This window comes from Myzus persicae, unplaced genomic scaffold (assembly GCF_001856785.1).
Source record: "Myzus persicae strain clone G006 unplaced genomic scaffold, MPER_G0061.0, whole genome shotgun sequence".
Lineage (NCBI taxonomy): Eukaryota > Metazoa > Arthropoda > Insecta > Hemiptera > Aphididae > Myzus > Myzus persicae.
This window is the reverse complement of record NW_019103798.1, coordinates 175852-191795: the sequence shown is the minus strand read 5'-3', so window position 1 is coordinate 191795 and position 15944 is coordinate 175852. Positions and strand designations below refer to the sequence as shown.

General features: G+C 27.0%; 1 protein-coding gene across 5 annotated transcripts; it reads right to left on the bottom strand.

Moving 5' to 3' along the window:
• Positions 1-841: 841 nt before the first annotated feature.
• Positions 842-15883, bottom strand: LOC111035336 (neuropathy target esterase sws). 5 transcript variants are annotated; one of them, XM_022316913.1, is made up of 23 exons: positions 15320-15883; positions 14210-14285; positions 14033-14130; positions 13728-13841; positions 13467-13564; positions 13100-13340; positions 12250-12459; positions 11939-12011; positions 11638-11846; positions 11097-11305; positions 9610-9741; positions 8452-8575; positions 7087-7243; positions 6425-6804; positions 6071-6253; positions 4718-4873; positions 4524-4643; positions 4147-4333; positions 2870-2986; positions 2452-2568; positions 1872-2083; positions 1690-1779; positions 842-1243 (listed from the first exon to the last, which is right to left on the bottom strand). In XM_022316913.1, the coding sequence occupies exons 1-23, from the start codon at positions 15419-15421 to the stop codon at positions 1136-1138; spliced, it is 3513 nt and encodes a 1170-aa protein (XP_022172605.1). In that variant the 5' UTR covers positions 15422-15883; the 3' UTR covers positions 842-1135. The 5 variants fall into 5 exon arrangements, with proteins under 5 accessions (XP_022172605.1, XP_022172606.1, XP_022172607.1 ...); XM_022316914.1 differs by having other exon boundaries at positions 11638-11834; XM_022316915.1 differs by lacking the exon at positions 2452-2568.
• Between the last annotated feature and the right edge of the window lie 61 nt (positions 15884-15944).

Here is a 15944-nt window from a genome sequence, read left to right as displayed (position 1 = left end):
GTTTTTTGGTACGGTAGGGGGGAACACGTGTGTGTTTTGTTTTGGCAGAATTTCGAATGAGGCACCCGTAGGTTTCTGCCATGCCCCGGGGGTGGGGGATGGCAGCACTTGCTCTCTGGTCACCGCGACTTGTCCGGAGAAAAATGCCGCCCGGTGGCCGAGGATCGAACCGCGACCGGCTGAGTCGCAGCGGAAGAGTCAGACCACTCGGTCACCTCGTCCCCCAAATAATATTTTATTTTATCCTTTAAGAATGAATATTTATTTATAAATCGATCAAATTATATCCATCCTTTTAAAAAAATGTCTAAAAATGCAAAAAAAGTTACATTTATTAATCCCTTGAATAAAATGAACTTTGTGCTTGGAAAACAATGTTTTCGGACAATCAGAAAAAAATTCAATTTGCGTTTAAAACCGTTCTCTAATTATAATGAATATTATCAATAGGTAAGTACCAAAATTGAATCATAATAATTGGATGGTGCACAAGATAATATCTTAACTGAAAAATATATTTTCAATAACATTCGCTTACTGAGAAAATGAACGCATAGTGAAATCGTTGAGTACAACAAATAAAAAATTTTAAAATTTTAGTTTTAACTTTTAAAAAATGTATTTATTAAATTTTAAATAGGTATAAAATATTTTTCTTTTTTATAATTTATGATTTTAGTGCTACTATCAAAATAAAGCTTTTATGAATTTGAAAACTATAGAAGTTAGTAAAAATGTATACAAAAACACAAATATTAAGTATTAGACATTAACAATAAAACCATAAAAGTGTAAAATCTGAAGTAAAAAAAAATATAAAATATAAAATACCTTATATTGATAAATTAAAAACATTTTTTTTTTTTTTAAAGTTTCATTGACATACAAAACTCTCAGTTATGAAATAAATATATACAATATTAACATCTAAATTAATGTAGGAGTATAGCAGTATAGGTGAAACTAGATTAATTTTTGTATCACAATAGTTTATCACTTATAATTCTTTTTGATTCATTAATTACAAAATTTACATTATTTATACAAATTGATATAAACTGATGATAAAATTGTAAATACTTTCAACTAATTGGTAACTGGATGGAATTGTTTGAACAATACCTAGACGCAAACATTACTCAGATTTAATATGTGACATCATGGATTCTTGTTTTCCAAATGGAATTTTCCCAGCCAACTTTAAACCCGCGAAATATGTCTTTCCGTGTTGATAACCTACCTCCTAAAAAATAAACAAAACAAACTGTAAATTTTTCATTTTATACATTCAAATGTAAGAACTATAAATATAATAACTATAAAAAAACAAAGATAAATACTAAATAGTTTACGATTAATGATCTGAATTATTGTACTAATCAATGATCTTACATATTGATGGTAGAAAGGCCAATAATTGGGCAATAAACTATTAATGTAACCCATACTATCAACAAAATAGAGATTGACATTGATAAAATTATAAATAAACACATTTTTTCCAAATAACAAAACCATCAAATTATTTGTTTGTTAAAAATTTGAACAAAAAAATATAAAAATTCATTATATTATATTTAATAAAAATGTGAACAAATAATCATTCCTAAAAATGTTTAATTTTGTGAACTATATCACATACGTCTTTCTGTTGTTGAATTTTTATTTAATTTGTAACACCAAAATTACCTTTATTTCCTCAAAACTTTTAAATTGAAGTGTTTTATATTTGTCAATGGGAGGCCTTATATATTGGCAATAATCACTCGTTTTTACCACCTTTATTTAAGAAATAGAAAACAACATTTTAATAATGAATAAGTTAACAATTATAACATAACATTTACTAAGATAAAACAGTAAAACTGTACCTCGAGTTGACGAACACAAGAGACATATGCAAGTCGAGATTGTATATCTTCCAGATTTGGAACTTTAACTGATGCAGTAAAAGGATTAAATCTTTTCCACATTAACCAAAATCCAGACAAACTATCTCCATAATTAGTAAAATCCATATCATCTTGAGATCCAACATCAATAGCGAGAACATGTTTTGCTCCAAGGTTACGCATAATGTCAGCTAAATTGTATACACATTTCAATTAAGAACAGTTGCATTTAATATTTTGACTTACAAAAAAGTTTTTCATTTAATAATATTTTACTTAAATTACTTATTGAAATATATTTAATCAAATATTAAAAAAAATTATAGTATTACTATATTAAGATATTATTTCGATTATTGGAGTATGTATGTGCAATTAAACTAACACTTCAATAACACATTGGTGCAATGGAATAACATACAATTTCTATAGTATCACCAAAAAGTGGAAGAGGGTGTTGTTTTTTGTGCCTTTTTTTCTCAAAATACATCAGTCCAATTATCTTCAAAAATATACACTAAAATAATTGATATTTTGGATTAAATTATCAAATACTCACCTGGTACATTGTTTACATAACAGCCATCAGCAAGTAAATGTCCGTCATCGGGATTACACATGGGAGGAAATAAACCAGCAATTGACATACTTGCTCGCACATACCTCCAAACATAACCTATTTACCACACACTAATTAAGGTCATCCTGGCTAAGACAAAGATTTAACCATAAATGCCTATCGCACATACATTTCTCCAATATCAAATTAGTAATTAGTAATTACTACATATTTATTAAGAATTTTTGCAAGAAATAAATATGGTTTAAATAGCTTCCATGCTACATGTTGGAAATTTTAGTATCATAAAATATAATTTAAGCGTCATACCATTTGTATTATTTAAATTAATTAACTGAGCCTGTTTGCTTTATATTAATTTAAATAATCTATTTATGTAAAACAAGTGATTATATACCTGGTAAATTATTTATGTATCCACCATCTAATAATAAGTGCCCATCAATTGGATCGCATAAAGGTGGCATGTAACCGGATAGAGACATTGATGATCGAACATAACGCCACAAAGATCCTAGAATATAAAACCGCTTATTCAAAATAAAACGAATTATCTAAAAAATGTTGTTTAAATTTTTTAAATAATTTACATTATCAAAACCCAACATAACTTTGTGTAAATAAATCACAGTAATTACAGTAAATTAATTGTATTGAAGAATAATAAAATATGTAGTCACTGTAAATATGTATGTGCGATAAACATTTTTATGTATTAATCTATATTTAAAAAAATCAATGTATTTAAACTGCAATATTGTACCATATTAAAAAATATTTTTGTTTATTGTGTAAGGTTAAATTTCCTAGAAAATATTTAGTTTGTTATATACACACTGTATTGTGTGCTTATTAGTTTGTCAATAATAATTCATCATGGGTTTAGTTTAGCTTAGATCATGTTATACTATGGATAGAGCCATGTCCATCTCGCCTGTGAAACAATTTTAACCACATTTAAGTGATGAGCCTCTGACTGAGATGCTTGATGTGCGCATGGGCAAACTATCACATATTTATACATATCAATTTGCATTCATAAATTTGTGACATTTCTAAGCATCTCAGTTTGAGACTTGTCGTTGACATGTACTTAAAGTAATTGGGACTAAGTCCATCTATAGTATATGATCAAAGGTTATAAATGCATGAGACCAACTAGTAACTACTATCATAAGTATCACTATCAAAATGTATATTAACAGTAAGTGAACGGTGGGTAGTATCAATTGTTTGTAGATCCACAACTATCAAAATGTATATTAATTAAATATCTATAGTATTTATTTTTTATTAATTATAAATCAACATTTAAAAAAATACTTTATATTTTAGAAGTTAAAAAAAAAATTACTTTTGAAGCACATTTAAAATTTAGTGTTACTAGTTTTAAATAAATATTTATTTACATCATTTGCATAACTGGTATACTTATTAGATTACTTCTTAGAAATATAAAAGAAAAAAGTGGATTATGAGAACATTTAAAAAATATGTAACAGCATTTTATAAATCCAAGAAATAAACATTAAAATATAATAAAATCATCTATCATACTTTTGTTTGAATAAACTCAAATAAATATGTTTAACACACATTATACACAATCGTCATTAATACTTATTATCAAACAATATACATCTTATATTAATAAGTTAAAATAAAAAATTATACCATGAGTATGAATTCGCATTTTACTGGCTGATATATCAGTAGTAATTGTAAAATATGGTAACCACAAGTCTTCAATCTGTGTTTCTCCAAGAGCAGAAATCAATGTATGATTAAAATATTGACCAGTTAACATAGACGTAGATGGCCATGTCAAATCCAATGCTTGCCTCCACCGATTTGTCATTGACTTCAAAATAGTTTTGAATTTATTATTAAACATTTTTATTTCAATGATTGACAATTATTATTTTTAATAACAGGTTATTATATTTAAAAAAAAAAATATTTTATCCAATGAATAATAATATGATTAATATCATATAATATATGATCTTATTTTAAATTTAATTAAAACATAAAAATATGTATTTTTATACCTCAGCCCAAGAACTAGCTTTGCGTGTCATTCCAATAATATCTCTTTCGCCACACCATACAGCTCCCATAAAAGCACCAATACTCACACCACCAACCATATCGATGGGAATACCAGCTTCCTGATGAACAAAATATACAAACATATTTTATTATATAATAGTACCGTAAGTAGAAAAATAAAATAATAACATACTTGTATAGCTTTTATCATTCCTATATGAGCAGCACCTCTTGCTCCTCCGCCACCTAACACTAGACCTACAGAAGTCCCTGTTAACCATCTGGCTAAACGAGAATAATCTGAATGTATGTTGACTTCTGTTTGTAATATTTTTTCATATTGATCACACTAAATACATTAATGTGTTATATTATTAATTTACTTAAATATTATAAATATCATAATTTGTAGGTTTAAAATGTAGTAGTTGTTAAACACTTATAGTTTAGTAAATCAGAAAAATGACCAAGTATTTATTAAAAAGCTTGAAAATTACTATGTTGTATAGAAAGTGTTGATTACTCTTCATTGAGAAGATTACTGTACCTAATGGATGTGTACATTTGAATTCAATGATAACGATTCTGAAAGGTGACGTTCAGTTTGCCTTTTCTCTGTTTTGAAAATTTAATTGCGAGGGTAAAACGTACAAATTTAATCAAATAAGTTTATTAAAATGACAATGAAGACATTTAGCATGATAAAAAGATGTCACCCATCCAGGAGCTAACAACAACAGTTGATGCATGACCTCAGAACACGTTAGTAACTGTAACCAAACACCATGCCACACAGGCCACAATATACATTTAATAAAATGTTATTTAGTATATTACTTGGTATATTGATAGGCACTTAGTACTTTATGTCCTAAACCTTAGTATAAGGCCTACTATGCAGACCTAAACATCATTACTTTTTTACCTAAGATTTTGCACAGAATAATAAATCTCCTTAAAAACGTAGTTTAGATATCAGACTGTCACATGTATGGTAGAAATGGTTTTTACAATCAACAATTAATTATTGTTTTGATTTTCTAAGAAATATTATAAGATGGAATTATTATAGGAGTATATAATATTGTATAAATTAGTAATGATTATTTTATTATAAACCTTTATCCTATAGCGGTTAAATTAACTACACTTTTGGACATTTGATATTACCTACAGCCCAATTTGAGAACTCTAGCCCGAAGAAGACCTGTTACTACTATGTAGTATTCCTCATTGTTATTCAATAATTGTAAAGGTTTTAGCCTTGTAGGTATCAAATAATAATTATATAAAGTGTAGATACTATTGAAAATTATTGTAATGCATAAAAATATTTAAATATTTAAATATGCAGAGTAATACTCGGTCCAGCGAGAGAACAAATATTATTGACAAAAATCGGATCTTCCACACATCCCTTTACGACACTCTGCCATAGTCAAATCAATCACAATGGCAGTGTATAGAGTGGGGATGTGTAAAATCTGCATGTTCTCTCACTGGACTGACTGGATCGAGAATAGATCAATACTTATAAAACACTTACTATTACTGAAACAGAACGCTTTGAAAATATACGTTTAGGACACTGTACATGGTGGTGTGAAGATACCCACGATCTTATATTCAACCATTCAACTGTATTAGATGGCAAATCTGAATCTTCTCTGTGTATCAAAATTAATTCTTTATGGGTACGTAATGCTAGGCGTTCAATATCCTTTTCATACTAAAAAAAAAGAATTAATTTTTTTTGTCAGAAAAGGTAATACCAATAGATGTTCCTAAAACATATATTTACAATAATAATTAAGATTAATTTATTAACAGTAATTAGTAACAAACCTTTATAATTATAAACATTATAAAATTAAAAAAAAAGTTTAACACAGAAACTTACTTTTCCTAATATAGGTTGTTTATTTCCTAGTGTGACGAGCAATATGCAATCAGCTTGTCGAATACAGCGTTGAGTCCAAGAAGAAAATGAATAATCACATTGATAAAGTGCAATTTTATATTGGTCTTCTTGCTGGGCTAACCATGTAGTCAAGCGGTACTCATTATTCAAATCCATTATTGATTTTCCTAATACACTTCTAACAAATTCTGAAGTTAACCGTAAAGTTGACCGAATAGAGCATAACGAGTGGTAAAGTTCATATGTAAAACTTGTGAGTGGTACATCATCTGATATAGGCACAATAGCAATAGTTGAAAAATTACTTTGTGTCGGTCTTGTATCTAGTGTTTTACTAATTGTAGGCTTCTGCCAAGTGCCTGGAATTTAATTATTTTAATGCTAATAACAATTTAACAATCATCATCTTTCATTATTATACTTGTGTTATTACTGGAATTATTATCCTATGTAAACTATTTGTGTTATTTGTATTAATTAAATAATTACACATTGTACTGTGTTTTAAACTATTGTATAGGGCTCAATAACACTTTAATTTTTAAGTGTAAAATGAATTATTAGTTTACAACTAAAAGAACATACTATTAAAAAGAATAAGTACACAGGTTCAAAAATAAATAATCATTTTTTTAAATTACCTAAAATTCTATGCCCCAAAAGATTAATAAGTGTAGAAACAACTCCGGGAAAACGTTTTTTAATTGCATTAAATAGTCCTTCGGGTAACTTGGCTAGTTCTGAATCCCTAACTGCCATAACTGTTGTTCCTCTAGGTGTTTGGGTAATGACTTCTACCTGAATAGATACATTTATAAAAATTGTAATTATAAAACATGATAGTAAATTATAATAGATAATGAAAGAATAAATACAAATCAAACAAAATAACAATTTCATTATTTTGTAATTTTTATAAATAAAAATACAAAAATGTTAGAAACAAAAACAAATCTGTTTAATAAAAATCCATTTGTGATAGATGTGAAAATGTGAACCTTTAGAGATTATTGGTTCATTTCAAATTTTGTTTGGTTTATTTTAATCCGAATGATATTAAGAGGACGCCACACCCCCATGTGTTCTCTCCATCTTACAAGTTCGTAACAAAGCAAATGCATACTCAGCAGATCATGTTTCATTCTGTCAGTTTAAAAATTAGAGTGAATTGACCTATTATGAAACTAGATGGTAAGAACATTATCTGTGTTCCTGTGTTGATTTTTTATGATAGTTCAACTTTTTAGGAAATTATGAGTATATAATAAAGTGTAAATTAAATATTCTAATAACTAACTTAAAAATTAAACTATTTTACAACTAACATAGGAACACTGATAATGTTCTTACCATCAAGTTTCATATGGATTAATAAACTCTAATTTTGAAACTAACGGAATTAAAAGTAATCTGCTGAGCGTAAATTATGCTTTTGTAAGACAGACAAAACACTGACACAGTGGCATCCTCTTAATATGGAATTTCTGTTATCTACTAAATTAATACATAGTCTATTTATAAGTGGTCCATTCATTATATTAAATATTTTTTTATATATTGTTGAAGTTTAGGTTTTACCCCAAAATTATAGTACAGTAGAACCCGCTTAATTGGGACACAATGGATGGTGACCTATTTGACCCCATTATCTGGGTGTCTCGCTGTCCCGAAATGTTGTTCTGGACAAAATTCGTTCGGGACTATGCCAATTTTCCCCCATTAAGCAGTTGTCCTCTGTAGATGGTGTCTCAATTAAGCGGATTTTACTGCACATAACAATAACAAAAAAAGTTCCCAAAATCATTTTAAATCCCCTGATACTTGGGTTAACAATACCATTGATTTTATAATATTTTATTGTATATTATAAAATCAATGATAATACAAACTTATAAAATGATTTTATTAATTTTTTATTTTATTTATTATAAGAGGGAGATCAATGGCATTCTTACTTATTTTTTCATGACCAATATCAAACAAACATTTTAAAATTATAAACTCACAATTCCTACTAGGTCTCCTTTTCCATATTCAGCAACCAACTCTTTTTTACCATTTTCATGTGTGATAACAGAACGCAACCGCCCACTCAATACGATAAATGTACTGTCTGATTCTTCACCTTGTCTGTAGTAAATACACAAAATACAATTTCATCAATTTAATTTCTTATTTTTTTTTAATGTATAAAGTAAAATAAGATATAATAGAAAATATTGTGACCATGATTTATATTTGATTGATTCAACGTTTTAGATTATAAATTAAATGAAAAAGTTATTAGAATTTTATTTGACCCATTTTTTTCTTTTGTATGGTTCAATATTTTATAGAAATATGAGTTATATAATATTTTGCAAAGTCAATTGTTACAATCACGGTAGATTATAGTTAACAATTTACCATGGTAACAATATATACATTATTTTGTAAAAAATAACTTATATTTAATGCAAAATATTCAAGTAGCAATACCATAGTTTGTCCTATGATTGTCCATAGTCTACATTTATCAGAAATAATATATATTATCTATTACATTTATGTATTATAATTTTGACAAATACTACATTACATTTTGTCGTAGCCCGCACTATGTTAAATATTGACAACAGCATTTTTGACTGAAAGGACAAAAATTAAATTTTCTTCTAGCCACTGATTGACAACATCATTCCCAACCGTCTTAAATAACTCTCCGGGTAATAAATATATTCTTATTTCATTCAATTTATTTGTGAATTGTGGCACTTATTATATATTTCTACAGTTTCCGTATTACAGAAACCTGTGGAGTTTTTAAGTATTAATCTAAGTCTTAACTAAAAGCATACATTTGATTATTGAATAAGTAGTAAAAACTAAAATGAGGAGATTACCAAATTAATTTAAGAAACTATTTAGAGTAAATAAGTCACATTGTTTAAAATTATTAAGTATAAAAATGAAAAAGTATATACAATGTGTCATGTTTTTTGGTGTACCTACTATTATATAATATTTAGTAGAATTTATTTCAACTTCAATAATATTATGGTGCATACAATAATATTTGATAATAATTATGTTAGCCTTATATTAGGATACTACAAAATGATTTCACCAAAACTCTATTTTATTTTTTTGTATTTGTAAAGGTAAAGAAAGAATCTTAAACTTACCTATAAACTGCACGTCCACTTTCAAAAAACAACCAGTCTAATGCAAAATCGACTTGACGTACAAATGATGATAACCGAGTAACCACTGTATTTGCTATAGGCAAAACAATTTGTGGTTTTACTCTTATAATCCTGTCAAAAAAAATATAACAATATATTATTTGTATACCATATAACACATTTTTTAAGAAATTATTTTAAGATTGTCTTACATGGTAATAATAATAGTGATCAATATGATAGAACTAGAGTTCAGGACTTCATGCATTTACAAGTTTTTTTGTGGTGGATTATTATAGATTTAGAAATAAATTGGTTTCAAAAAATGGCAAAATTAAACAAAAAGTTTGACTCTTATTTTCTGTAGTGTTTGGTAAGAACGTTGTTTACACATTCTCTTTCATACTTAGGGAATGCCACTTGTTTTATCAAATATGATCATAAACAGCGGTTAATATTTTTAATGAATTTGAAAACATTCAACTTTATTTACCATTTAATAAATATTGATTAATAATATTATATGATAAAATTTTTCTATTATAATATTCCTATTATATTTATTTGATTGCAAATTATATGAATAAAATACATGGAATTCCAGTGGGCACAGTTCAACATAAAACAGCAATAATATTATGATTTTCACAATTTTGTATCATTATTTAAATGATTCATAAAAATAAAATAAAATGAACGCATTCATTTTTTCAAAGAACGTGAACCTGTTCATTTGAAAAAATATCAACGTAAATGAATTCCTTTTTTAAGCACTAAACATGAATTTGAACGAAAAAAGTACTCAATATTTTAGTGTATGTTCTGAACCCTGATATCTTGTCATATTCAGGAAAATTGCAGCATATTAGTGAATTTTTGGAATTTTATTATTCTCAGTAAATATTGTATTAGGCTAACGCTTCGTGAAAAATATTTTCTGAAATATATTGGACTTTATAAGTCTCTGATCACTTATTAATTGATCTTGTTATTTGATATTTTATTGATTATTTAAAATATTTTAAATTTTAATATTTTCATACTCATAAAAAGGCATAACTCACTTAAAAATTAAAATATTGTAAATCAATAAAACAACACATATAATGTTTTTATGATTCTCCAATGACAGAATGTATATTTTGATGCTATGCATCAATAAGACGGGGACAATGCAAGTGAAGGCGAGAGACGCAGGTACTTAATTATTAATTATAAACAATTTTCAACAATTTAATGTTTTTAACATTTTTTTGTGCAGTATAGGTTTTTTTCAAATTACATTAAAATGTTTGCCGCATATTATGATAATTTTAAGGATTTTTATTGCAAAAAGTCCTGAACTATACATACCATTATTAATTTATTTATCTAACACCGTCAACCTAAAATAAACATTCATAAAGAAACACCAATCATCAAACTCCCAGGTATTTTTAAACTTGTATACAGTTAATGATGTCACAGTGATTAACAATATTACTTACTCATAAACAGTATTTCTTGATAGTATAGAAATTATACTAGGACGGTTGGCTCTAAACGTCAGAAATCCAGGTTCTCCAGTTAATACAGCTAATCCGCCGACAATATCCCCAGGATTAACTGAATACATATGAGCTTCAGTTAATCCTTCTGGGTCCATTTTTTGTGATACTATCATCGATCCATTTAACAACAAAACTAATGCAGCATCCTGAAAAATTATTTAAGTTATAGATTATTTAAGTTAATAGATATTCTTAAATTACAATTGCAAATAATAAAGGAAAATAATAAGAGTTAAATTGAAAATTGAATTTATGTTAAATTCAGGTAGGTACGCTAATATTTGCAATTTTTTTTAATGCCAAGATACCTATTTCAAAAGATATTTTAAATTCTAAATATTGAATTTGTTTTTGTTACTATTGATATTTAATGTTTTTTTTAATGTATATTATTTCTACGGTAAACATATACTCTCTCTTTTGTTTTGGACAAAAACCTTATAGAGTTTAAAGAATAAATGAATAACAAGATTCATACCTTATGAGAATCTTCTTGCATTACATATGTATTGGTAGGTATTTTGCGAATTTCCACTTTTCCCAACAATAAATCTTCATTATCAAGTTGAAGTTTCTTAACAAAAAGTTTTCTAGCAATTTTGAGATACCAATCTTTTTGATCTGTTTTTGGATCAGTTTTAGGCTGATTTAAAAGTGACTCCAATTTTTTATCACCTATAGAAGTTTCTATACAAATTAAAATGATAAATACCATTTTATAAAAGATAGTTATGTAACACCTTATCTGTAAATCCAATTAATGTTTTTTTAAAACCTACCTTGTTGTAAAAACATAGAAGACTCATTTTTAGTAGCTGAAATGAATGGACTCATTTTTCTTTCATCTAAACCCTAAAACATAAATATTCTTTTTTTTTTTAAATGTTATACACATATCAATATTGAAACAATTCACAAATATATTAAATATGCACAACTTGAGTGCTATAATTATTAATTTGACAACATCATAAACTATTTAGGATATAATTATAAAAGTAAGACCAATATTTTCATTGCTCCGCTCAGAATCTAAAACTGAAGACTATTATCTAAGTTTTTATGTAATTTAACCATGATCAATCCTTACATTTTGTACCAACTCAGTAGATAGTCCCAAATATTGATGAAGTGCTGTAAATGTAACTCTCTGTAAACGGACCATGACCACTTGGATTATTTGGACTAATGAACCTGGATCATCGTGGAAGATTTCTTGAAATGCAGCAACTGGTAATCTTACTATTGTACTATCTTCAAGTGCTTGAGCACTAACAGTTTTATAATTCTTTTTATGGCCCTAAGATTTATTCAATACAAATTAAATAAGAAATTTGTTACACTGTCTCATAGCCTCATAGGAAAACGGACCCATTTTGTGCATGATGTGAGTTAAACAAAGTGTTTCTTGACCTCATATGGTTCCACCGATACTAGGTGAACAGTGCTCAGCTTACCAAGTATCAGTGGTGTATCTAAAAGGAGTATATAGTAGTTAGACACCCCACTTGAGTTGTGTCTTATAAAATGATTACACAAATTAAACTTTAAAGGAATATTTATTAGTGGTTTTCCGAGGTTTTTTAATTGAGTTAAAAAACATTTACAAAAAGCTATAGCAGCTTTATCTGTTTATTTAATGCCAAGACTCTTATGTATGGAAATGTTAAAAACAAATTATGATTCATTTTATTTTATAATCAGTTATTAATAATATCATCCATTGACCATAACAGCCATAATAAATAAATATTTTTGTAAATTAAAATCAAAGTTATAGATCATATGAATTTAGTACAATATATATATAAGTTACACCTCCATTACAAAAATCCTATTTACACCACTGTTCAAAATGGGAAATGCACAAGATTAACAAGTTTAAGTCAATGCTTGGGTCTGTTCTCTCTGGAGATTGTATATTTAATACTGTTACTTACAGTGAGAACATCAGTAAAACTTAATAATGATGTAACACAATCTCCCGTTTTTACTAACTTCAGAGGCATAATACTGCCATCAATTGAAGTGATATTTACACTAATAAGTCCACTTTGGACAATAAATACATTTTCATCTGGATCACCAACTTGAAACAAATATGATCCAGCATGTACATTTAATATTTCAGTATGACGACAGAGTCTTAAAAATACGGGTTTTTCAAAGTGACCAAAAACTCTGTAATAATAAAATAATAATGAAAAAAAAATAATAGAAATATATAACTATCAAAAAAAATATCTAGATAGTATAGTGGTTTAAGCGCATTAAATGTTAAAAAATAATAAAAAAAAATAAATTTACCGAATACTTTGTAGCATATAAAAAGCATCAGGAGGAACATTTTGCCCGTCTTTGGTTATTAGTTCTTCCTCTAAATACTCAGCAGGCGGTTCCAATACCTATAACACAAAAAACAATTGAAATTGTACATCAAAATATACAATTTTAAAATCTTGAAAAAATATTTAGTTATTTTCAATTTTGTAAATCCATGTAATACCTACTACATCTTAATTTTAAGTTGCATTTAATATAACAGAGTAAATAAAAAATAAAACATACATTTAATCTCTGAGGTAATGTTTCTTTCCTCATTTGTAGTAAACGCCTAGCAAATTTGATGACTAATTTTCTTTTTTTCCCCTGGCCGTGTACTTGTCCAGATATACTTTTCACCTAAAACAAAGTCATATGTAAATTAAATAATAAACATGCATAGGTAAAACTATTGTTGGAAAAAGGAAATTCAAGTATTTTTAATAAAAATTGTACAAACACACTTTGAACAGTTTGAAACTGCAAATAATAACAATTTGTTCCATGAATTAAATTTACTTTAGCCATAATTATAAGTATAAATCAAATACCTTTCTCAACATTTTCCTGCCATAGAATAAAACTCTATCACGTTTTCGAAACCTTGTTTTCGGAACAGCACAGATGTCACTTCCTCGAATCACATGAACTAAATATATACATGTATAAACAAATAATTATAGGTTAAATTATTCATTAGTTGTTATTTTTTTAAGTTAATAACTTACATTTTGATTTCCATTTGTAGAAGGCAAATCTCAATAACATTGATGCTATTATGCATACAACTATTATCAACATGTTCTTAAAAAAAAAAAAAAATAAAACAAAATAATTAGGCATAAAGTTATTTACATTCTATGCTAAATCTTTATACTATTTTGTTAGGTCTACTTGCCAGCTAATGACCAAAAGTATAACCATATAGTTGACGGGTTTTGGATTAATAATAAAAAATGTCTACTTAAAGGTATAACACTAAATTGTAAAGAAAAAAAAAATATTTATATATAAGAGTACCTATCTACAGGTTGAAGGGCTTTTATTTTACACACTATACAAGTGGGTTTGTATTCCTGCTTTTTTATTTTTGGAATAAGACTATATTCTCATTACATTTCTGAGTACTTGATACATGTAATCTATTTTTCTGTCTTGAAAAGTATTAAAACTGTCAAGTGCCTCATTTTGAATTTAAACAATTGATATATTAGATAAAGGCTATTCAAATCAGGATAGTTCAAAGGTACAAATCAAAGTCAAGTATTTTTAAGCTCATAAAACTGATGGCATGTGTCAATGTATGACTTTGTTATAAATTAAATGAGAAATATGGGTCAAAATTATAATATGGTTGTAAACAAGTTATTTATTAGCATACTCATTAAAAATGGTAAAATTATTCAAGTGTTTCTTCAACTAATTAATAAGAATAATATTAAAATAATAATTGTTTACCAACATTTCATTTTTAAAAGTTCACTCTACTTATAACTATAATGTTAAATCATATTTAAATATTTAATATAAAACTTTGAGAGAAAAATAGTTTTTTAAATATCTATAAGTAGTTGTGCCTAATACCTTTAATTTAAAATCATAAAAAGTGACACAACATGTAATTTTAGACAAGTGTTATGAATTGCATTATCAACTAGTGCAACAATTATCATAATTGCAAAAATGTATTTCTTTGTGATTTTCATCAATAATTAACTGCTAAGTAATGTATTACACGAGAGGGGCAATTATTAAAATATATTATGTTATCATATTGCTTTTTTTTAATAATGGTATGCTTAAACAAAACATGATGAATGATAGAGTATGATACTTACTTCTGTTAACAGCATGAAAGAGTAAGAAGACGATATCCATTGTTGAAAATTGGGACTATAAATTATAGCCCGGAAGGAATTAGTGAAGTCAAATAATCCCATCGCATAAACGTGTCAATGGTTTGCAAAACAAACAACAATGATTAAAAAACATACAATGTCCTCAAAACTTATTATTATATCACATTATAGACGAATTACAATCCAAATATTATGAAGTGAAACGAAACATGTTGTTTGTAAATTGTAATTCAAGGGAACACTTGAAACATAACTCAATATTGACTACAGACTTCTACTACTGCTCAACTCACAACTGCTGTAAGTCAAAAGAATCATACTTCACACTTCATAGAGCCAACAATAACTATGGCTCATAGAGATCTTCAGACTACAACTATGATGAGATTATATTCATATTTCATTCACTGTCATTGTCATTGTACAGTTCTTTAATCATGTAGGTATCAGTTCTATTTACTATTTATTAGTACTATATTTAGAAGACCAAATTACACAACAATGATAACGAACATGTGTTTTGTTTATCACTCATCAGCTAGTGATAAGAGCCCGGAAAGAGTAGGGAAAGGAAATCATCGCCGGGAGAAAATAGTGTAAAATT

Coding starts and splice junctions, on each gene's coding strand:
- LOC111035336 (XM_022316913.1), bottom strand. CDS start 15,421: ATGGGATTATTTGACTTCACTAATTCCTTCCGGGCTATAATTTATAGT. Junction 13,565..13,727: donor CATTACCTCAGAGATTAAAT/GTATGTTTTATT, acceptor TTTGTGTTATAG/GTATTGGAACCGCCTGCTGA. Junction 9,742..11,096: donor TCAAGAAATACTGTTTATGA/GTAAGTAATATT, acceptor TTTTTTTGACAG/GATTATAAGAGTAAAACCAC.